Source organism: Gopherus evgoodei, chromosome 7 (assembly GCF_007399415.2).
Source record: "Gopherus evgoodei ecotype Sinaloan lineage chromosome 7, rGopEvg1_v1.p, whole genome shotgun sequence".
Taxonomy (NCBI): Eukaryota; Metazoa; Chordata; order Testudines; family Testudinidae; genus Gopherus; species Gopherus evgoodei.
The window spans coordinates 96,729,298-96,753,955 of NC_044328.1; the positions used below are offsets into that span (position 1 = coordinate 96,729,298).

Consider the following 24,658-nt stretch of genomic DNA (forward strand, 5'->3'; position numbering starts at 1 on the left):
TTGGGGATGTAATTTTGAGTATACGCGGTTTTCGCTTTATGCGCTAACCGCGGAATGGAGCCCCCGCGTAAGATAAGGTTTGCCTGTATCTAAGGGTAGCAATAATGTCAGAGTTCAGTGGAAACAGGGCAGAAAGCTTCTGTTGCTCTGTCATACCAAGGGAAAAGTTTCTGGGCTGTATTGGTTTGCTCATCTCCTTTGCGTCATTCAGGTGTCACAAAGTGAGAAAACTAGCAAAGCTTCCCCTGACATAGAGAAGCCACAAACAGGTGTAGAAATTGGATAGTTGGCTCCTACATCGACCTTCACAGGCATAAGTGCATGGGTTAAGTAGACTGCACTCTGGAAATTCCCAGGGGCAAGCCCTTGGGAACCTCTGTTCCCACACACACACACACACACACACCCCTATACACATGTATGCGGGAGAACTTCAGGACAACCAATCTTTGGGGACCAGTGCAAGCTGGTAGAGTTTAGAGCAGCCATTAGTCTAACGCTGGCCAGAAAATCAGGGAGTTATGATCAACTCTCTATTGGTCCCCCACCTTCACTGCACCTTGCAGAAACTCTGTGTAGCAGAGAATGAACTTTCATCTCTGGTTAAGGCTGAGTAATCACCCCTGAGGTAGAGTGGAAGATCATCTTCTCTGGCAAAATTACTCTGCTTGGTTCTAGTTTCAGTTCTACCCTTGGAGTCAAAGAGAACCACTGCCCACCTCCCGCCCCTCGCAGCTCCATCATCAATTCAGATAAGTCTTGAGGATTAAAATCCTTAAATAATAAACTCATGGTTGTCGCTTCTTATGGCTTCTGAATAACCCTCCTGGACTAACCACATGAAATTAAGAGGCAGTTATAACCAGCTAGTCAAATCACATTAAGGCTTTCTAATTAAAAAAAATATGGAAGCGACTTTCACTCAAAACATCCCTACATAGATGTTGTCTCCATTTCAGATTAAACAAGGTAACAATTACTAAACACACCCATGTCAACTTCTGTAGTACTAGGAGTCACTGAACAGTAAATACTACTAATCTTGAAAGGATTTGCCCCAGAATTTTGAACTCCCACTCCCTCGCCTTTTTTTTTTTTTAAAGTACCACTACTGCAAAACTAATGCACATTCACTAACCTGTATACTCAAACAAAAATCCACCTCTATTCTGTGTATTTCATTCTAGTGTAAGCACAAACACAGTGAAGAGTGGTTAAATATTTGATATACACAAGGATAAACTTGGAACTCTAACTGTTCATGGGAGTCTGATGCTGGAATCAGAATGGCACCTCTGCCGACAAAAAAAGGATTCAGAAGCATTTGTAGTACATTGATGCCATCTACTGGATACCAGAGGAAAAGCAGTTCTGAACCCATGAACTAAAAACTGACACCTGAAAAACAGATCTGGTAATAGAACCAATCAAAATGAAAATATGCAACCCTTCTCCAACACCCACAACAAAAACCTGAGGAAAAGATTAACCATGTTCTCCAGCTGAGCCCAGTAGAGGTGGGTTGCTGTGATTGGAAAAAGCTACACAAGCTGCCAAGAGCTTTCCCAACATAGTCCACTCCAGACCCAAAAGCAGAACACAAAAAGCTGTGAACCAACCAAAGTTATTGTAGTCCTTTATGGAACCAACTGTACTGATCGCTAAATTGGACACTTTTTATTTTATGCTAATTACTTGAGTTCAGCACATTTGTTGTCCTCATTCTCATCAGAAATGAGGGATAGGGAGAAGCATGTTTTAAATTATTTAAATTATTGCTTAAACTGACATCCATTTTTCTGCAATGTTTCCTTACAAATCCATTAGGCTGAGTGAAAGCAAGTGATTCACTTTAATTCTATATAACTTCCAGAACACAGTAATATTTAATAAACTTCAAGTAGCCAGGTTTGTGAGGAGAGAGGGCACAGAATGTAAGTATACAAGCATCCCATTCAGACCCTGGAAATATCTAGTTCACAACAATGGGCTTGCTCAGAAGCTTAACACAAGAACCTCAGCTGTGTAGTCATTCTGATATGAGTAATTCGTTAACAAATACTGAGAACTGTAGGACAGTTACTGTACCTCACAAACAGGTCACGTGAGCATTTTAACTGTCAAAATGAGAGCCCTTTATAAATACATACTGCAAATTTAGAGATGCCTGCAGGTATCTGGATTTTATTTTAACAACCGTCCAGTCTATATATGGGGACAGGAAACAGTTACTCATACAGAGTGAATCTAATATTTCAACAGCTTTTAAGAAAGCAATTTAAGAATAAAAATTCAAATCTCTCTCAAAATTAAATATAAGTAAAAGCTGTTTCCTGATCTTAGCAAAAAAGGTCAAGTTGCTTTGTTATGTACACCAAGAACCTTTTAAACCATCAATGTCATTTTCACTAGAATGTAAACTCTGAAATTTTCTATTCAGAGAAACTGTAAAAACTTCTAAATACAAAGTTTATTAATAAGGACATTTAAAGAATAGACTAGCTGAGAAGTTAGTAAACAGTAGAAGCAAAGAAAAATTAGGAAACAGTGTCAACAGCAAAAAAATTAAAAATTGTAAGTGGTTTAACACAAACTTATTTCTTATGATACTCTCAGCGTGTTTAAACCAAAGTCATAAGCCTTGAAATCATAATTTACTGAATAATCATCAAGTGGTTTCTTCTCACCCAGATAAGGTCTCCTAAACAGGTGATATAGGGGAAAGAGGTTTTAAATGGAAAATATTTGGGAAGGGTCCTGGTTTCTTTTCCAATTGAAAACATAAAAGTTCACAGAAGAACTGGTTCAGAACCAAAGGTCCATCTAGCCCTGTGTCCTGTCTTCCAGCAGTGGCCAATGCCAGGTGCCGTAGCACGAATGAACAGAACAGGTAATCATCAAGTGATCCATCCCGTCGCCCATTCCCAATTCCTGGCAAAATCCCTGGCCATCCATGGACCAATTCTCCGTGAATGTAACTACTGCATATACTCAATCATAAGCTGAATTTTTTTAGTAAAAAAAGGAAGCATCAGAGAAGGGGGTTGGCGTATAAATGAGTATAGAGAGGGAGAGGTGGGACATAGCCCCTCCCCCCAACAGAGGAAGCAAGGAGAGGCAGCACAGCCAGCAGAGCCAGAAGGGAAGAGGCGGGGCCAGAGTCTCTCCATTTCTGGCCACATTGCTCTCCCCCTCAGCCTCCGAAGCAGCTGCAGCTCCGGGGCTAGCAGGCTGTGGCCGCGCCGCCCGGTCTGGCCCGCCAGAGCAGGCTGCAGCCAGGCCAAAGACATCTTCCCTTTGGCTCACCCCAGGTAAGGTGGGAAGGTATCGGATGGGGAGAGAGTGGGGGTCCCGGGCTAGGGGTGGACTCATGTCTGTGGTGGTCACAGGGGTTACTCCCCAGACCCCCAGCTTCTCTTTCCCCCCCCCCCACAAAAAAAAAATTTCACCACCAGTTGCTGTCCTGGCCCATCAGGAAAGGCAGCTTACAGACCGGGACACTTTGTTTACTTAGATTTACCTGCGTGCCTGCAGACGCTCGAGTTAAATAAACCGTCTTGGCCTGCCAGCAGCTTATCTTGATGGCCCAGGAGCCAAGGTTTGGCACCCAACCTCTGAATTATAGGGTCGGCTTATGAATGGGTCATAAAAATTTTCCATTTTTACTTATCCATCTTGGGGAGGGGAGGGTTGTCGGCTTATAAACGTACTGGCTTATGATGGAGTTATTTTTTGAACCCTGTTATAGTCTTGGCCTTCATAACATGGAGGGGAGGGATAGCTCAGTGGTTTGAGCATTGGCCTGCTAAACCCAGGGTTGTGAGTTCAATCCTTAAGGGGGCCATTTGGGGATTTAGTTGAGGATTGGTCCTGCTTTGAGCAGAAGGTTAGACTAGATGATCTCCTGAGGTCCCTTCCAGCTCTAATAATCTATGATTTAACATCCTCTGGCAAAGAGTTTCACAGGTTGACTGTGCATCGTGAAAAAAATACTTCCTTTTGTTTGTTTTAAATCTTCTGCCTATTAATTTCATTTGGTGACCCCCTAGTTCTTGTGTTATTAGAAGGAGTAAATAACATTTCCTTATTTACTTTCTCCACACCAATCATGATTTTATATCCCCCCCTTATCTCTTTTCCAAAGAGAAAACTCCCGCTTTTATTAATCTCTTCTCATCTCCTCTTCACATTCCAGATTTGAAGAGAATAGGAAAGTGCTTTATTGGTACATTTTGGAAAGATTAAGAAGGGCAAGGAAACTAATTCTACATATACATTTTGTCAGAAACTGAGCCAGAATTCATCACCACAAGTCCTGCAGCAATAAGATAAAAATGCATTACATCAGCATAAGATACACTTTATCCAAAAATAGTACCACAATATTTCCAATGTAACTACAGTACTCTGATAATATTGTGGAAGGTAGTGACTTCACACCTGGAGACTTGTAGTTCAGAAGCAGAACTCTAATCCTGGAACAGGTTTAATTTTCATCCTCTACCTGAAATCCATAAAAGTCCACAAAGGAGTTTCAGCATATACTCTGTTGCTGCTGCAGAAGTCAGGTATTTAACTTAATTTTATTCTAAAACTGTTGGATGAAAGGAATTCAAACACTTTCCAAGACAATGGTACCAGAAAATAATAAAACCATGGGCTAAACCTGAATTTAATGTTAATGGGAATTATTTGTGGTAAATAATTGTATGAAACCAAATAAATGGTCAGAGTAGCTAATATCACATCATATATAAGTGATGGAACTACAGCAAAAATACAGTGTCATGGGAAGTAAGTGCAGAGCAAATAATACTCCACAAAACACAAGGTTCAGGTACAAGATTCTGTGATAAGGAGTAAGCTAATAAACCATCTTTTGGAGGGGCTAAAAAACAGAAATCCTAACAACTTGTAGTAATTAATGATTCCATTGAACTTTTGTAAGGCTAAGGATGTTAATCTGTGCCTAGGCCTGAATTCATATTCTATCTATTTAAGTCCTCATATCGTTTCAACTGGATTCAGAAGTCTTCACCTCCTGAACTACTGTTACTGTCAGTGTTCATGTGTTATGTTTCACTACAGCAGGGGTCAGCAACCTTTCAGAAGTGGTGTGCCAAGTCTTCATTTATTCACTGTAATTTAAGGTTTCACGTGCCAGCAATACATTTTAACATAAAAATAAGTCTATAATATATAACTAAACTATTGTTGTGTGTAAAGTAAATAAGGTTTTTAAAATGTTTAAGAAGCTTCATTTAAAATTAAATTAAAATGCAGAGTCTCCTGGACTGGTGGCCAGGACCCAGGCAGTGTGAGTGCCACTGAAAATCAGCTGGAGTGCCGCCTTTGGCACACGTGCCATAGGTTGCCTACCCCTGCACTACAGCAATCCATTTGAATGGCAGGTGAGCAATGTATATCCACTTTACTTTTTAAGCCTAAAAATAAAAATTCTTTGCTTGCGTTTACAACCAAATGGGTCCCAGAACATGTTCTAGGTACATGCTGAGCACCCATGAAGCACATGTATGCCACCACTACCTCATGTCTTCAGCAACACTCTCTAAAGGCATGCCTACACTGCAGGGACTATACAGCTAGGACAGCATAACCTTGTAGCACAGATACAGCTCACACCAATTAAAGGGTTTTGTCCATCCATGTAAGAGCTCCACCACTCAAAGTGACAGTAGCTATACTGACGGAATTATTCTCCTGTGGACCTAGCTGCAGCTACATTTGGATTTAGGTCAGCATAGCTACATTGCTCAAGGGCATGGTGTTGTCACACCCACCACTGATGTAACTATGGGCTTGTCTACACTACTGTGCAGGGTCAATCTAAGATATGCAATTTCAGCTACTTGAATAGCATAGCTGAAGTCGACATACTTAGATCTGCTTACCGTAGTGTCTTCATTGCAGTAGGTCGACAGCTGATGCTCTCCCATTGACTCCGGTTGCGCTCCTTGTTCTGGTGGAGTACTGGAGTCGACGGGAGAGCACTCAGCAATCCTTTTATCGCGTCTATACTAGACACGATAAATCGACCCCCGCTGGATCGATCGTTACCCGCCAATCCAGTGGGTAGTGTAGACAAGCCCTATATCAGCCTAAAATTTAAGTGTAGACCAGACCTAACTGACAGGAAGTTTACTCAGCCTGATTTCAGAGGTGAGAATAAGTGTCCTTTTCCTGAAGAGAAGGAAAAGGAGTGAGAAGAACGTCTTTTCCAGCAGTAGAAAATGAGATGGGGAAAGTAAAGAAATGAAGACCTCCCTCCACTAGCTGAAAGAAAACCCCTGCTAGAATCTATGGGGCGGGAGGAAGGTGGAGAAAGAAGAGAGGAGGAAAAAACATTTCTACCGGAGAGAACTCTAAGAAGTTGTATGGAAAGCAATGCATGAGAAAGATCTCGTCATGTTGATGATAAAGAACTATGAGATGGAAGCAGAAGGCAGATTAAGATGACAGTGTCCTTTTTAAAAGCCTTTAAAGTAAAGTGTTCCACTGGGAGGTGAGGGGGTAAGAGTGCTTTACACCCCTCAGCAGCAATCTTGTCATTGCTCCAAGGTAAAATGAGAGGATAAACAAAAGCACCCAAAGTACAAAAACAGTGAGGTATTCATATGGAATTTAAAAGGTATTTAAATATGATACAAAGAAAATATTTCCCCCCAAACATATGATACATAATTTACCTATGGAACTCACTGACACAAGATACCAAGACAAAAAAATTAGAAGGTTTAAAAAAAAATTAGACACTGATACAAATCAGGAGAATGTCTAGTTATATTTGATTTTTTCCCCTAAGGGAAATAAACCCACGTTTCAGTGCCTAAGCCAAACTCAAACTTACAGTTTATAAAAGAAATTTCTCCTGTGGCTGGTTATTCCATATGCATGTGCTACTTGCCACTGTCAGAAATAGGATACTCCATTAGATAGAACACTGTTCTGATCAGACGTGGCAATATCCATGTTCCCAATCAAACAGGACAGGTCCATCAATGGCTATTAGCCAGGATGGGCAGGAATGGTGTCACTAGCCTCTTTGCCAGAAGATGGGAATTAGCAACAGGGGATGGATCACTTGATGATCACCTATTCTGTTCATTCCCTCTGGGGCACCTGGCATTGGCCACTGTCGGGATACTGGGCTAGATGGACCTTTGCTGAGATTAGGGGTAACTGAATTAAGATGCAACACACATGGTCCTTAGTTTTCATGCATCTTCAACCTTCCTGTCATCAAAGGGTGCAGTCAGAAATAGTCTACTTTGTCAGCTCTTTGTCATTTAGTGATTTTTAGACCACAAAATAACCTCTGAGAGGCCTTAATCCTAGCTCGTTGGAACCTATCTGAAATTGAATCTACCAATCTTGGAGGCTGGAAGTGCACAATACCAATGGGTTCAGCTTTCTGAAGAGGAGATGATCAATTTATAGGATACGGAATACGTCAACACAAGGAAGAGGAGTTAGGATTCCATGGAGATCAGGCTGTTTAAGAGGAGGTTCTTTTTACTCTAATTGAACAGCTGACCTGGACCCTTAATCTGAAAGATGGAGATCTTGGAGAACAAAAAGGAGCTTTTAAGAACATGGCTAAATATCCTGGACATGCTAAACCACAGGAGCCTTAGCAACTCAATGCCCTGGCGTAGGACTCTTTTTTTTTAATCGTTGTTATTCCAAAGGAGAGTCCAACATCTCCAGGTAGATGAGACCACTCTCAAAATAGATTTCCAATGACCCATAAAGACTCAAATGGACTGTAAAGCAGAGATTATGCTCAGCTGTTTATTCAGCCTAAATGACTATGGCTCTATTAAGATAGATACAGAAACTGTCATCAGGGAATACTTTTCATTTAGATTTCTTTTAGGTTAGGATATAACCTTTGTAATCAGTCTCTCTGCCTACCGAGCCCTGTGGCTGCACACAGTTTGGTGAGCTGATCTCTACAATTGCCTTAGCTGGAGTACAATATACCTCCAATTAGGATGGCAGATCTAGTGTAGCTTTGCCAGATCCTCCCCCTGGGGCCAATCCCTTCAGAAGCAAAGTAACAATGGGGCTAGGTTCTAGGACTACATTTCTTACAGACCTACAAGGAAACTGCCATTCACTGATGTCAAATTCTCTTGGACTGCCCAGCCCAGCTCATTCCAGGGCAAAAAGATCAGTCCAGTGGAGGAAAAGGTGCCAATTTCCCTAGCCCCAACTCTACATGAAGAGCTGTGAATCTATATGCTCTATCCTCTAATCAGGTGACCATTCCAGGCTTTTGCAAAAGAAGGGCCCTTATTATGACTGATCACTGGGTGCTACAAATATGTCTCAGGTACTCAGTAGTCTTTGCACAGATAAGAGCTCTTTTCTTCTCTATTTCCCCTGAAAGGTCCGTTCAAAAAGAAGTCTGTACCCAGTATATGATAGATTACTCGATTTGAAAAAAATGTAGTAGTATGATTCCAGCCTTCTTAGGCAGGCGCTGTGGCTGAACTCTCTCTCACTGCGTCTAAGTGGTTCCTGCCCCTTCTCAACCTAAAATCAGTTTCCTGCTCCAGGTGCCATTTAGGACATACTCTCTAACGATTAGAAGGATGTTTAATCTCATTCATTCCAAACATGATTATTTATCTGTAGCACTGAAAGTGTGACAGGCACTTTACAAACACAAACAGCCAAAGCCCTTGCCCCAAAGGGCTTACGGTCTAAACAGTTCCTTTGTGGGAGCAACAGCAGTTCAGATCTCTTCCCTTTAAGCTAACCACAATACTCCACACCTTTTCCAAAGGGAAGGTGGTTCTTGCTGTGGTCCTCTGCAGGGCAAGGCTTTTTGTCCACTTGTCTCTAGCTGACTGAATGAGGGCAAAGTCTGAACAGCAAGATTCAAACCTTCTAGAAGTGAACAGCTAGCAATGGAGCCAAGAGAGGTTGGGGGCTCTCTTTTCTGAGAATTTTACTGCTTGGAGTTTTGATTCTTCTCCCTCACCTCCACAAATTATTGCTCAAGACGCTTCTAGTTGAGTTGGTTCGACCAGTTAAACCTCTGAAAAAGGGGTTTTTTTCCCCCACCTCACCCTGCTAATTCTTGGGCACACTGGAGAAAGTACCATTATTAAATGTTATCCAACAACATTGGTGCTTGTTTTGCCTCTATTTCATGCTTCTGAGTGGGCTGATAAGTAAAGCTTCATTCTTTATAGCATTATTACTTTGCTACTGCATAATAAAAAGGGCAGAGAATGTCACAAAGAAAACAACTCAAGGGACCCTAATTTATCAAGTCTCTGTTTTTCTTGATAAAAAACCCGGTTCTAGTTTTCTGAAGTGCTGAGGCGCTCCAACTAAAGTCAAAGGAAGTAAAGGTAACCAGCACCTCAAAAAAAAAAAAAAAAGACACTGTCTTTACACTGTTAAAATGACAGGAAATTTTCTAAATCCCAAATTTTCATGAGAGGGAATGAAAGGTCCCTGCTTCTTGCAGCTATAGGGGGTGCCAAATAAAAATTCACAGTGGCCATAAACTGATGCAAAAAAAAAAAAAAAAAACAAAAAAAACAAAAAAACCACCACACAAAAACCACTCTGAGCTCCCAAGCTGAATCCAGGTATAGTGACCTGGTTTGGAATCACAGCACCTTCCCACTTCCAGCATCTGAACGAGACACCAGGCTTTTCACCAAGGTCATTGCTCCAAGACCTACACAGTGCCTAGCCCCTGTCATCTTATTAAGTCTATGGCTTGTAAATGTGCCTGGCAGGGTTGGTTGGTTTGTTTTTGTAGTGTCTGGAAAAAATATAAATGTTGTGTTTTAGTTTTGCCATATCTGCAGTTAACCCAAAACCCACTACTCCTAGAGTTGCAATGACATCACTGATGCTACTATGTCAAATGGAACTAAAGATGTTAAGCCATGTTAAGTAAGTTCTCTTGGAAACTCAGAAACGGAATATCTGTCAAATGAAAAAGCTGTTGAGAGAAACTGAAGAGTAAAAAAAAAAAAAAAAAAAAAAAACTTTTTTGGAAGTATCTGACTAGAGTCTTTTAAATAAAGAATAAAGTGAATTTAAAAGCAAAACAAGGCGGAATACATGTTAATTAAAATTATTTTGCTTTCATAATAACCAAGTAAAATTTAGCATATATTTGGCAAGTATCTTATGGAACATGACTGTGGCCATATTATTCAAAGCCATATTCTGAATTGGCTATTTTGACTGTGAGTAATGTTACACCTGTAAATCAGCTCCCACGGGTAGATATCTGGGCTCTCAAACAAAAAGGAAAATCACTATGCCTTTTTAATAACAAAACAAAGATGGATTTATACAACTCTAAGGATTTCTCTCCCACTAAACTAACTACTGATTCCACTTTTTTCCATTCCGTGGACTTCATCACAGAATGATCCTTTCATGGATCAATAACCCTCCCCAACAATCTAGCTAAAGAGATGGAGAAAGGCTTTGTGGGTCTCTGATGGTTTCCCAACAATGGTTTAAGAACCAGTGGACTAAAAGATTATTCTGAAGAGACAGGAGTCCCTCTCTTCCTCCCCTAATTTTTCAGTGTAATAACTGAATTGGGACCCTTAAATCTATCTCCAAATTTAAATTTCTAAATTAAGCTTTAGCTTGAAAAGTGCTCCACCACTTCCACATTTAGCTGGGATGGCACAGAAAATTACTGTTTCCATTACAAATGCCACTGCTACCTCTCTTGCAGTGGCATGTCAAAGTACTACTTTGGTCACCCAGCCCCAGTTTTCAAGAGACGGTAAAGCAACTTTTTTGTGTATGATTTTTTTTAATTGCTTTTCATTAAAAGTTGCCTGACATTTTTTTCAGGCTATACTTGACACAAAAAAATGCAAGGCAATTTTTAACTTAAAATGTAGGTCAGAAAGTTGAGTGCTTAAGCTGTAAAGCTCAGGACAGGGGGGAAAGTTAAGTAAATTGGAGTAAAGAGGAGGAAAGAGTGACAGTTCTGAACTACTGCCATCATTCCATCTCCCAGTGAACCCAGCTGCCCTATCAGCAGCAGTTTTTGGATTACTACTACTTTTAACTCTCAGCAGAAAAAGGTTCTTATATTAGTATTTAACAGAAAGTAAGAATTAAACCAGTCACTGAGCCATGAATTGCTACAGACAGGACAGCCAAACTCTTGGGAAATCAGAGGAATTAGATGTCCAAAGTAATTTAAAAGGTTTTTTAAATGACATATTCAAAATTTTGTATATTTTATTACAGATAAGGGGCCAATTTTAGCATTGAGGTAAATGACAGTGGAAGTAGGTCATTAAAAGTTGTGCAGACTGAAGTACCATATCTTGCACCCAATTGTCATTAGAAAGCTATTGGTGTATTTCTGAGGAGCTGAAGGTGCATAGTCTTCATTTTTGTACCTCAAAAAGCACTTAAGTTGTGAATCAGCTGCCTATGAAGCACAAACTGCTATGGTTTGTTGCTATAATGGACTATAATGTTTAACTGCTAAAAATCAGATTAGGTTTGTACCTTAAGTGAAGCTAGTGGATGTTCTGGACCAAGTAAACTCCAATGAAAGGAAGCCAAATCTTCATCAGGAAGAATGTGATTACCTAGAATATACAACATGCAGAACTTTTAAAAAAAGTACACCTTTAAAAATCAAACACTTTGTATAAACTGATTCTGCAGCAAAACTGATTGATGCAGCAAAGCAGATTTGCAGTTAAACCCAAATACATACAGGTTTATCCTACGGGGCAGGGGAGGAATTAAGTTTGTAAACAAATCTATTATTTCATAAAGCCTAATTAAAAAACTGTTACCTACCTTTCGTAACTGTTGTTCTTTGAGATGTGTTGCTTATGTCCATTTCATTCTAGGTTGGCACGCACGCATGTGCACGGTTGGGGATTTTTGCCTTAGCAGAATCCCTAAGGCCAGTTATGGCGCCCCCTTGAGTGCCACGTTCATGCAGCGGTATATCAGGCGCCGCTGGCCCTACACCCTCTCACTCAGTTCCTTCTTGCCAGCAACAGAGGGGTAGGAGGGCAGGTAATGGAATAGACATGAGCAACACATCTCGAAGAACAACAGTTACAAAAGGCAGGTAACTCCTTCGAGTGCTTGCTCATATCGATTCCATTCTAGGTGACTCATAAGCAGCATCAATGGAGGTGGGCTCAGAGTTCACAGTCTTGCAGCTTGCAGCACTGCTCTGCCAAAGCCAGTGTTGTCTCGAGCTTGTTGGGTAAGCACATAATCAGACGGGAACACATGAACAGACGACCAGATCTCTTGGATTGGTACCTGTGCCAAGAAGGCTGTTGACAACGCTTGTACCCTACTCAAGTGTGCTGTCACAATCACTAGCGGAGACGCCCTCACCAGCTTATAGCAGTAGCAGATGCAGGCCGTGATCCAGGACGAAATCCTCTGAGCAGACACTGGGCGACCTTTCATTCTGTCTGCCACTGCAGTGAACAGCGCTGACTTATGGAATGGCTTTGTTCTATCTGCACAGAAGGTCTGCGCTCTCCTGATGTTCAAGGTGTGTAGCCTGCGCTCCTCATCTGACACGTGAGGCTTTGGAAAGAAGATGGGTAAGTATATGTCCTGGCCTGTATGAAATTGGGAAACGACCTTGGGCAGAAACACTGGGTGCGGTCACGGCTGGACCTTATCTTTGTAGAAGACCGTATAGGGCAGCTCCAAAGTAAGTGCCCTAATCTTGGACACCTTGTGGCCCAACATCATCATGACCAGGAATAAAACCTTCCAAGAGAGAAGCAGGAGAGAGCAAGCTCAAGGAAGGCCCCATGAGCCTTGACAGCATGACATTCAGGTCCCCAGAGAGATCAGGATCCTGGATGCGTGGGTAGAGACGCCCCAGACCTGTCAAAAACCTTTGCAATCAGGTTGCTGTCATGTCATGAGCGAAGATCAGCCTGCCTTGGAACAGAGGAAGAAAAGCCGAGGTAACAGCCATATGGACCTTGATCGATGACCGGGACAAACCTTGGTGTTTGAGGTGCAGCAGATAATCAAGGATCTCCTGCAGCGGGGCCGGCTCGGCCTGAACAAACCATTTCAGGGCCCAGCACATGAACCTTTTCCATTCGGCCAGGTAAGTCACTCTGGTGGAGGGCTTCCTACTACCCAGCAAGACCTGCTGGACACGTGCCAAGCAAGCCCATCCGTCTTCACTTAGCCATGCAGTTGCCAAGTCATCAAGTGCCACGCCACCTGGTTCAGATGCAAAAGGCTGCCATGGTTCTGGGACAGCAGATCTGGACAGAGAGGAAGCTGCAGCACAGCAGCTACTGAAAGGTTCAGCAATGTGCCGAACCATTGCTTGCAAGAACACACAGGGGCTATTAGGATAATTCTCACCCTGTCTTGCTTGATCTTCACAAGGACCCTGTGAATCAATGGCACTGGCAGGAAGGCATACATCAGCACCCCCGACCAAGGAACGATAAAGGCGTCTGACAAGGAGCCCTGGTCTATCCCCCAGATAAAACAGAACATGTGGCATTTTCTGTTCTGCCTGGACACGAACAGGTCCACCTTGGGAATCCCCCATCTCTGGAAGATTATGATGACCACCTCTGGATGGAGAGACCACTTGTGGCAAGATGAGAAAGTCCTGTTGAGGAAATCCACCAGGCCATTCCTGGTTCCAGGAAAGTGTGCAGCTATCAGATGAATTGCATGCTGCACATAAAAATCCAAAAGGCAGAGAGATTCTTAACAAAGGGCCAAAGACTGGCACCATCCTGCCACTTGATATAATATATCGCGGTAGTGTTGTCTGTCAGGACTTGCACCACCTTGTATTGAGGTGGGACAAGAAAGCCTGGCAGGCCAGGTGAATCGCTATGAGCTTCCTGATGTTGATGTGAAGGGACAGGTCTTCCCGCAACCAGCAACCCTGGGTGCTCAGCTCGCCCAGGGGGCTCCCCTGCCCAGGTCCAAAGCATCAGAGACCAGGGACAGCGACAGGGATGGGATCGCAAAGGGAACTCCCTCCAACACCAAATCAGGGTCCAACCACCAATCAAAGGATGTAGATCGACTCTAGCCACGCTTTCAGAGGCCAGAGGTGGAGCTTAGCATGGTTGACCACGTACATACACACAGCCATGTGACCTAACAGCCACAGACAGGTGTGAGCCATGGTGAGATGGTGGTTCTTTACATGGAAGATCAGGTCCAACATGGCCTGAAGACGCAGCTTCCGGAAGGAAGGCTCTGGCTTGCATGGAGTCAAGAACTACCCCAATGCACTCTATTCACTGGACAGGCGTTGAGGATATTTTTTCGCTTATTAACAGGGCCCAGGTTGCAGCAGGTGGAATGGACCAGATTGAGGCTTCTCTGCACTTGCTTCCAAGACCTACCCTTGATGAGCCAGTTGTCGAAGTACAGGAAGACCTGGACACCTCGATGTCTCGGGTAAGCAGCCACTGGCATCATACATTTTGTGAACACCCTTGGGACTGATGAGAGGCCAAAGGGCAGAGCCATAAATTGAAAATGGCATGCACCCACTATGAAATGAGAGGAAATATCTGTGACCTTAGAAGATGGAAATATGCATCTTCTAGTCGACGACGGCGTACCAGTCTCCCAGATCCAGGGAAGGGACGATGGAGGCCAAGGAGACTATGCAAAACTTCAACTTTTTGAGAGACTTGTTGAGGCAACGCAGGTCCAGAATGGGTCTGAGGCCCTAATCCTGAGAGCAAAAGGGGAAGTAGAGGGAACAGAACCCTTTCCCTTCATGTCCTGAGAGACCTCTTCCACCGCCCGCAGATGCAGGAGGTTCTTGATCTCTTGGACGAGGAGTTGCTTGTGAGAAGGGTCCTTGAAGAGGGATGGAGAAAAAGGGGGTTGAGAGAGGGAGAGAGGCAGTCGAAAATTACAGGTATAGCCCCAAGATACTATGTCCAGCACCCAGTAGTCGGAGGTGACCTGCGACCAGGCCGAACTGTAGGGATGAAGACAATTCAGGAAAGAACATGGTGGATCCAGGGAACTGACTGGGGCATCACTCTTGAGCGCACCTTCAAAACGAGCACTTCTGGACCCCGGGATGCTTCACAAGACTGAGCTGTGCGGGTAAGTGGGACGAGGAAAGACAGTGATGACTAAAGCTCATGTCTTTATCCCTTCTCCCTGCAGACCCCTGACGAGGCTGCTAAGGCCTTGGCAATGGGGTGGAAGAATTGCTTCCGTGCAGATTGTGGCATATGCATGCTCAGCGAGCAAAGGGTGGCCTGAGTGCCCTTTAACCCATGCAGCCTCCCATCAGTCTGCTCTGAAAAGAGACCGTTCCCATCTAATGGGAGGTCCTGGATAGAGGTCTTCATCTCTTGGGACAGGCCGGCGGTCTGAAGCCAGGAGCTGTGCCTCATGACCACCGCAACCATCCTAGCTGCCAAGTCCACCATGTCCCATGCCATCTGGAGAGAGCACCTAGCTGCCGCAGTGCCCTCCTTCACCAGGTTGCCAAATTCCTGGGCCAGACCCTGAGGGAGAGACTCCTTGAACTTATGGAGGGAGCCCCATAAGTTAAAATTGTATCTGCCCAAGAGGGCCTGATGGTTTGCCACCAGGAATTGCGGGCTGGCTATTGAATAAATTTCTCTCTCAAATAGGTCCAGTCCTTTGGCCTCTATTTTTGGGAGCTGAATGGGGGAGGGATAGCTCAGTGGTTTGAGCATGGACCTGCTAAACCCAGGGTTGTGAGATCAGTCATTGAGGGGGTCAATTAGGGATCTGGGGCAAAAATCAGTACTTGGGCCTGCTAATGAAGGCAGGGGGCTGGACTCGATGACTCACAGACTCATAGACTTTAAGGTCAGAAGGGACCATTATGATCATCTAGTCTGACCTCCTTTCAAGGTCCCTTCTAGTTCTAGGAGATAGGATATCTCCATTATTTTTAGTGTGCCCCTGCTTTTCATTGGTTACCGAGACAACAAGTGAGCCCAAAGGTGGGGGGATATAAAGGTACTCAAACTCTTTGGCCAGGACAAAGTACCTCTTTTCGGCCCTTTTGGAGGTAGGAGGGATGGACAATGGGGTTTGCCAGAGGGCCATGGCAATTTTCAGGACCCCATCGTGCACTGGTAGTGCAACACATGCCAGGATAAAGGCTGAGAGGACACTTAACAAAATATCCACCTGCTCGGCCATCTCCTTCACCTGTAAGCCAAAATTCTCGGCCACTCGTCGAAGCAGGGCCTGGTTTTCCTTAAATTCATCCGGAAGGCTGATCCTCAAGGGTCCCGTGACCGCCTCATCTGGGGATGAGGACGACAACTGTACCACCGGTGGAGGCTCAAGTGCATCATCCCCAATGGGGAAGGGGGATTTGGAGGTGGGTGCTGTCTCCACTACCCTGACCTCCGAGCGGGTCTCATGCACCAAGCCCAGTGCAGTCAGTGCTGCCAGCTGTTGCTCCAAGCAGATGAGTGGTGCAAAGGGGGCATCATCATCACCAGCATGCCCCACGCACTCCAATAAGGCCACTGGCCGTGCTGCCAAGGCAGCACTGTAAACGTTGACACGGCCTCAAGTACCCATTCACGCCAATGAGGTCTTGGCGAAGGGCTGAACTGCCCTTCTGTCCTAGAGGAATCCCCTTCCGGCGACTACAGTGGAGCCATCGACCCGTGTCTGCCTGCTGTCTGTCGCCACCAGGAGACCAGTATTTGGAGTGAGGATTGGTGCCAGTATTGAGGGGACCAATGCCAGGTGAACTGTGGCGAGCCCCAGAGGATCTGGTCTGCGACACCTGAGATTCGCAGTGCAGAGATGGAGAGCGCTGCCTTGTCTTGGGGGGATCGGTGGGGCTCCACTGCTCCCAAAGGGGCCTTAGCAGCTGGCCTGCCCTCATAGGGAGCTTTTGCTACTTCCTGCAGCACATGTGGTGTCAGCAGAAGCTTCTGCTCTCTCAGTGCCGGGGGAGCTTGGGAAGGCATTGATGCCATCAGAAGTTTGGGTCCCCTTCTGCTCCTGGGAGTCAGTGGTGGATCCTTGAAGGGGCAAAGGGTGACCAAATTGAATCCTTTGCCCGATGCCCCAGGGCCTTTCTTGCCTGGTGCTGGGGAGCAGTGCTTCTTCATTTTCTTTCTGGGCACTGGTGGTGGGGAGCGGTGCTAGGGGTGCGCTGTGCACCTAGGCCGAAGTACTAGGAGAGTCTTGGTGGGACGCCTCGGAAACCCAACAAAGGGCAGCCCCTATAAGGAGAGCCCGCAAACGAATATCCTGCTGTTTCTCAGTCCTGAGTCGAAAATTTTTTATCAATACAACTTTTGTCCTTCCCATGTGATTCTTCCAAGCGTCAGGCAGCTGCTGTGGGGGGGCTCACTTACAGGCACAAGCGTGTTACAGTCCTCAGAGGGCTTAAACTCTGGAGACCAAGGCATGGCCCACCTGGGACAAAGTCCTCGCTGGGATTCTAATTTCTAACTACACTTAACTACTTAACACTAACTACTATAAACAACTATTTACAAGGCCCTAAGGCTCGAAGTCAGAAGAGAGGAAACCTCTAGCCCTTCCTATGCAAGGAAAGGCACTCCGACTAACTATCACAGGTAGTAAGAAGGAACTGAGAGGGCGTAGGCCCGGCAATGCCTGATATGCCGACACATAAGCACAGCACTCAAAGGGCCCTACTGATATCGCTAAGGAAAAAATCTCCAACAACCATGCACGTGGGCATGCACACACCTAGAATGGAATCAACATGAACAAGCAGTCGAAGAAGAAAATGTTGTTACAGAGGGACAATTGTTTCAAAACCTGAAGGTTCTATATTAAGAGCAAAATATTAACTCTGCATTTCCATATTTTTCAAGTCCAACCTTAGCTTTGAGTTTTCAGATTAATGTAATTATATTATCTACGTTTTAACAGCTGAATTTTTAAATTCTAAATTTTTTCTGAAATAAATAATCTGCATATACTATTCTAAATCTGTCTTTAAATTTTATATCTGGAGTCACTACAATTCAGAACACAGAAAGAGCTGGAGTTCATGTGGGAGATGCAGCCTCTACAGAAGTTAATAAGATATCTTCGTAAAGCTTCAACTGAAGACACTTAACCTTGTCTCACATCCTGGCTGTTTCTTTCTGAACTTCATGTGATGCACTCGGGCATCTGCAGCCATCTCCCAGATTTAGTTAATACTCCTCAAATGACTTCAAGCTAAAACAGACACTTTCCAAAAATAATTGAATACCAATTCACTGATGTCAGTAGAAAAAAAACAAATCTGAAGTAACTGGGCAAAGCCATTTTGAGACAAGGTTGCTGAAAATCATTGGGAAACTTTTGAAATATTGAGGACTGTTCTTTTTAAAAGCTCTCGTGTTTTCCAGTGGCCTACCCAATTAGCTTTGAAAACCTTTCCAACAGAAGTCTGACCCTCAGCAAACAATACACATGAGAAATATCAGGCAAATTGGCTTAGTCTGGCAAAGCTGAGTGAACAAGAGGTTAACACAAAATCCTACTTTCAAAAACATAACTAAGCCATCATCTGAAACTATTCTCTCCCCATATTTTCATTATATTTGCTAATTTTAATATGAGCTAATTTTAAGATAGATTATTAAAGCAATGCAGTTCTACTAATTATTTAGTAAATACTACCTCAAGTCAATTGGTTAGCCTGGGAATGAAAAGGGCTGGCAAGTTAATGACTAAGCTACGTGGTCATTTACCACTTAAATCACTTTGGAAAATCAAAATTATTTAAATAAATTTTCCACTTTGCTAAAGCATAGTACATTGCAATCAGATAAAAAAAAAGGATTGAAGAAATAGGAGGAAACATCTTAAATAAAGCAAGAACATGATTCACTGGTGACAGCATCTGAAAATGGATTTTACAAAGCATGAGAAGAAATCCTAACAGACTCAATTAAATTTAACTATCATAAATGTAGCAAAGTATTTTTTCATATTTAATACATTTGTAAAAAGCTACAGGCTTAGTCTCTAATGCTGTCAATATATTTAAAGCATGATTTTTCAAACTTTTTCACTGCTTCGACATTTTAGCGTATGTCCACATTACAGTTTCCATAGAAGCACCGCTACAGCACTACAGCTATGCCTCTGTAATGCCGTAATGTAGAGGGGTTTTCCATTACCACCACTCTGAGTGGCTGTAGTTAGGTCAACGGAAGAATTCTTCTATCAGCCTAACTGTATCTACATTCGGAGTTAGGTCAACCTAACTATGGTGCAGAATTTCTCATAGCTGCATTGCTCAGGGCTAGGTCAAACTAATTTTTCAGTGTAAATCAGCCCTTAGCCTTTCCTTCCCATTCACAAATCACATATTGCTGTGGCAACCACAGCAACTGTTTACAAGGAAAATTATTAGGAAAGTAATGTATTTTAGCTGACTTGAGGGAAACCAGTACCTTGCTGTTAGTCACCCTCTCCACACCACTAGAGGATGTCCCCTGGATCACAGTTTGAGGACTGCCAACTTTAACAACAACTGCAGAGACAAAAGCAGTTCAAAATTCTTCAAACTAATTGAATGGAATATCTCACTCCTTACCTGAATGGACAAACTATTTAGTCAACATGCCCATTCAAATCCTTCACTTCCTGCTGAGACTGCCATCAAGGAGAGAAATGATATTGCGTGTCCTCATGTGGCCATTAAGAACACAACTAATATTAAACAGTTTTCACAGAGCAATTACTTTTATCACTACAGACCTCTAGGTCACTGGAGCCCAATTTAAGTAAGGATTAGTAAACCTCAACTCAAGGCTGAAAAAGCCACTCAGCGTGGACAAGTAGGAAGCTTTCCTGGGTGATTCCCATGAACTTCAGCAGGATCGGAGATTTTTTTTTTTTAAATAATTATGTTTCCAGCCCTTGGACCTGACATTCAACCGTCATGTCTCCTTGTGTCAATCTGGTTAATTCTGATCATAGAATTATAGACTTTAAGGTCAGAAGGGACCATTACGATCATCTAGTCTGACCTCCTGCACAACACAAGCCACAGAATCTCACCCACCCACTCCTGTATCAAACCCCTAACCTATGTCTGAGCTACTGAAGTCCTCAAATCCTGCTTTAAAGGCTTCAAGGTGCAGAGACAAACTGCTATAATGAATATATGCACATGATCATTTCTCAAGTATAGAATTTTTAAATAAAATTTAAGATATGCAGTAGAAGATGCAGCTGCCCTTAAGTACTATGTCTGATATATCATACGTAGAAGATACTACAAATTACAAAATGTATCTGAAGTTCTTTTACCAAAACAAAACAAAAAAAACCACCAATCCTGTTGTTTGAGAAATAGCATGTGAATGAGTAATTAGACTTCTTATACTGCATACGCACAATGGGGAAGAGATTAAGGTTACACAAGCAACCTTAGCTCTGCTATTTCCTGATCTGAATGCTTAACTATGTAACCTCTATTTTTTATTATTTTTTTCATTTGTATTACATTTACTAGGGTTTTTTTTAAATAAAAAGGTTAGACACCAATTAAAGACATTGCCCCATATAAGGAATATACTAAATAAGACCCCTCTACCTCACATTGTGCGTAGGTTTTCCGCTGACCAAGGTTTACACAAGGTTTTCAAGTATACAAGTCAATACTTACCGAGTGGATCCAAACTCCCACTGTTTTTGAGTTGGATCAGACACCTTTAAGTGCATACACTACCCAAAACAGGGTGTCCCTGGCAGCATCTTAACTGCCCAATATCTGAGGCACTCTCCTTCCTACAATAAGCAGCTAAGTTAAACCTGAACAATACAAACTGTGTTCTCTTGTTAGAGAAAACTTCAGGAGGAGATTGGAAAAAATCGTACTCACAGTCACATCACAAAGTGTGATTTTTAAGCCCCCAAAATTGATCCAAATACTTTGCTGCAATACTCAAAAGCACTTCCCTGTCAAGTTTCAACTTTTTAACCCCAGCCATTTTGTCTTTTTTTTAAATTATTAATTATTATTAAAGGAAGGTCACCATTTGTCTGCACTCTGTTCATACTCAATGGTGGAGCCTCTCTCACCCTCAAAGTTTCAAGAACAATTCACCTTTGGGTAGCATTAGGTATAGAAACTTTCAGCCCAAAAGGTGAACTTCAACAGGGAACTAGCAGCACAGATTAAAAACAGAAACACTAAGGGCTTGTCTAAACATGGAAACGGACTAGCATAACTATACGGTGAAATAATTATTCCACCGTGGCTATGCTGGTATAACGCTCCCATGCTGACGCACTACTCTGAAGTAAGTGACTTTATTCTGATATAACAGTAATTTATTCTGGAATAATTGTAATTGCTGTTTAAGATACTATCTTAATTGTAATTATTCCAGAATACAATGTTCTCACAGGGGAGCTATACTAGCATAGCCTTAGTAGAACAATTATACCACTACAGCAGTGCTGATTATTTTCTCTGTGTAGACAAGCCCTTAGGCATTCTTACCACTAAGTGATTCCTTCACCACATCTATGAGGTTTAGAGGACATGTGGAAACAACATGAGCCAAGTCTGAGACATCTGTCAAGACATGCAGCCCACCTATAGTTTTATTCAGGTTACTTAAGATGCGCTGCTTTTAAACATTTGCCAGATTACATACAACTTTCACTGTATTAAAGATATGATTAGAATTACACACTATCTTTCAAAAACAAGTAATAGCTCAAAATACTGAGATGGCCATAGTGACATTATGCCCAAATAAACCAACAACTCTTCCTATAAACCATTATAAAAGTTTATGTATAGTACTGCAGTGCCTAAATTCAGTAATATTCATTACAATATTCAAATACAAACAGCATAGTACTGATAAATCTGCAGAATCCTAGAGTTCAAGTGCCCAGAGTTCATATAGAACCTTTTCTATAACTACATCACTCAGACTCCAAAAAATAACAAAATAGTCAAACCAATCAGGATGTTAGCTCAATGGTTATTCATGGTCTGATCTGAACCAATATGAAGCAAGCCACAAAAATACCTGGTAACTTTTTTTTGTTTCAAAGAGCTAGTGTCTTGTTTTATAAGTAAGTTTCAGTGGAATATACTTCAAAAAACTTACAAGCCATTCAAAACATTAAATCACAGAAAGACAAGGTTTTCTCTGCTAAAAACAAATTTTAAGGACTATTTTGTTATATAAAGTGTCAGTTTAGACAGATTCTAGCAACAGCAATACCAACCACCACTCACATAAAACTCCTAGCATCACTAGCTGTTTTACCAGTACTTCATATTAACAACAATTTATCAATCTGGGGAGTAGTGGTGATAACTATTCTTGACACAGAAAGAAAACATGAACTGACATGACCAGAAATATTATCTATTTCCTGCATGGTCCCACTGCAAGTGTTTTTTGAATCACTCACTGCTGTATGGTTTTTTCTATTCTTATGCAAAGGATTTCACCTTTTAGTAGAGAAAATATTAGCCTTGACAAAGTATGTGTTATATGAATTTTAGTGTTTACTAGAGCACTGGCATATCAGGGGAGTAATATATAGCCCTTTTCATCTATAGATTTCAAAGCACTTGAAGTTTTATACTCATTTTACAGATGAGAAAGAACTAAAGAGGTTATGCAATTTGCCCAAGGTCACTCAGCAAGTCAATGGGAGAGGTGGAAATAGAATCCAAGTCTCTCGGTCTAGTCTGGTGCTCTATCCAGCACACCATGATGGAAAACATTTACTCATTACATTTTGCCCAAAAGAATTTAGAATACCAGTCTATGTAAGTGTTTTTCTTTGGAGGTCTCCCGTAGAAAACCTCAGTGCTGCAATGGTACTAGTGATACAGTAAATGGCAAGTCAGTAATAGAACAAAGTGCTAGCATGGTGTGGGCAGTACTGTGCTGCTAAAAGTGACATCTTTCAGATGAGACATGGAACTGAGACCTTCACTAGTTGGGCTCGTTAAAGATTTCATAGCACGTACCATCAGAGGCAGGAAAGTGTTCTAGCCAAACTCCAGCGGAGATAGTTACATACTGCCGACCAGTACTTCCCTGCAGTTTCAATTAAATACAATACTTTTCAGTTTTGGACATAAATTGTCCTGTAGTGAAACAGTTGCTCAGACCCACCTCAGTAACAGAGAAGTGATCCAGGCAGCTGAGATACTACTAATGCTTGTACAATACTCATATCTGAGATAAAAAGTACTCTGGAAGTGCAAGATAACTACACAATTCAACATTTTTAGCATGAATGTATAGAGTACACAAGTACATCTGTCTATCTGAAAACTTACTTAGATAAATCATGGTTATTAAAAGTAGAGCTTAAATACAGTGTATTAATATGACTAAAGCCGTCTGAAAACTTTGATCCCATTCATGAAGTAAAATGCTTTCGCTGAGAGCTTTTGCAGAACTCCTAGTTTATTTCCATAAGAGATTTGCATTACTCTTTTCACAACCTTTGTAGCTATTCACAGAGCACCTCTCTAGACTCAAAAGTTGATTGCACTCACAGACATGCACAAGTTAGTGCCACAAGGAACCTAAAGCTGCAGTGAGTATGGAATGACAGAATATAATAGCTCAAAAACAATGGAAAGGGAAACAGGTCATACAAGGAAAGAGCTTTGTTAAAGATATTATACACATACATGTTTTACAAATCATTTATTGTTAATATAAATATAAGTTGTAAGTTTCATTAGTCACAATATGTAAAATTATCTTATTATTTAACCTACCTAACAGAGCAGCAAAAATAGGAAAGCGGTTTGGATTCAGGTCCAGTTGCTTGGCAACTTCATGCATCAGATATTGGCTTGTTGTGAGACTTTTCCCATTACGGCTCAGTTTTAGGGCATGGGCACTGAAATAGTAAGGGATGTTGCACAATGCATAATCGGAGTCATATGCAACCAAACCATGGAAACCTTTTTCTCTGCAGAAAGCGATTACTTCTTGATGGTGATCCTCAATGCTCTGTGCAACCTATAAAAGAAGAGAAAAAAGCATTAACAGTCTGTTCTCATATTTAGTATGATAAGCTACAGATATGGATCTCAGGGTAAGGCAGTGGTCCCCAACCTTTTTCGTCTGGCAGCCACCAGACAACGAGCCACTGAGGACCCTGGTGGCGGACGAGCATCCGCCAAAATGCCACCAACAAGCGGCAACATCAATAGGCATCGCTGCCGACAAGCAGCGTCATCCAGAGGCGTCGCCGCAGAAATGCCGATGACGACGCTTGTCGGTGGCGTTTCAGAGGATGCTCGTCTGCTGGCCAGTACACAGGCGCACTTAGATGCCCCAGAGAGCACCAAGGCACCCGTGGACACCACGTTGGGGACCCCTGGCTTAAGGAGAACCTGAACATTTGGAGTAGGATTAAAATAAAACAAAGATCCAAAGAATGCATTTTGAGCAGAGATTTCATACAATGCTATAGGTAGCATGTTGTGAAAACACTAAGATCTGAAAGGTATTTAGACAGAAGTGATACTACTTAAAGATAGCTCAGCATTATTGTATTATGTTACTTTTTAACAGTTTTTCAAAATACACACATATATTACTACAACAGTCAATATCAGCCAACTTAGGGAAAAAAGATT

At 42.4% G+C, this 24,658-nt stretch overlaps 1 protein-coding gene across 1 annotated transcript in view; it reads right to left on the reverse strand.

Moving 5' to 3' along the window:
* Nucleotides 1–24,658, reverse strand: part of FAM120A (family with sequence similarity 120A) — a 135,307-nt gene that overhangs the window by 102,765 nt on the left and 7,884 nt on the right. Inside the window, 2 exon segments of the mRNA XM_030571223.1 lie at nucleotides 11,542–11,624; nucleotides 23,789–24,035. Coding sequence (XP_030427083.1) covers nucleotides 11,542–11,624; nucleotides 23,789–24,035 — 330 coding nt within the window.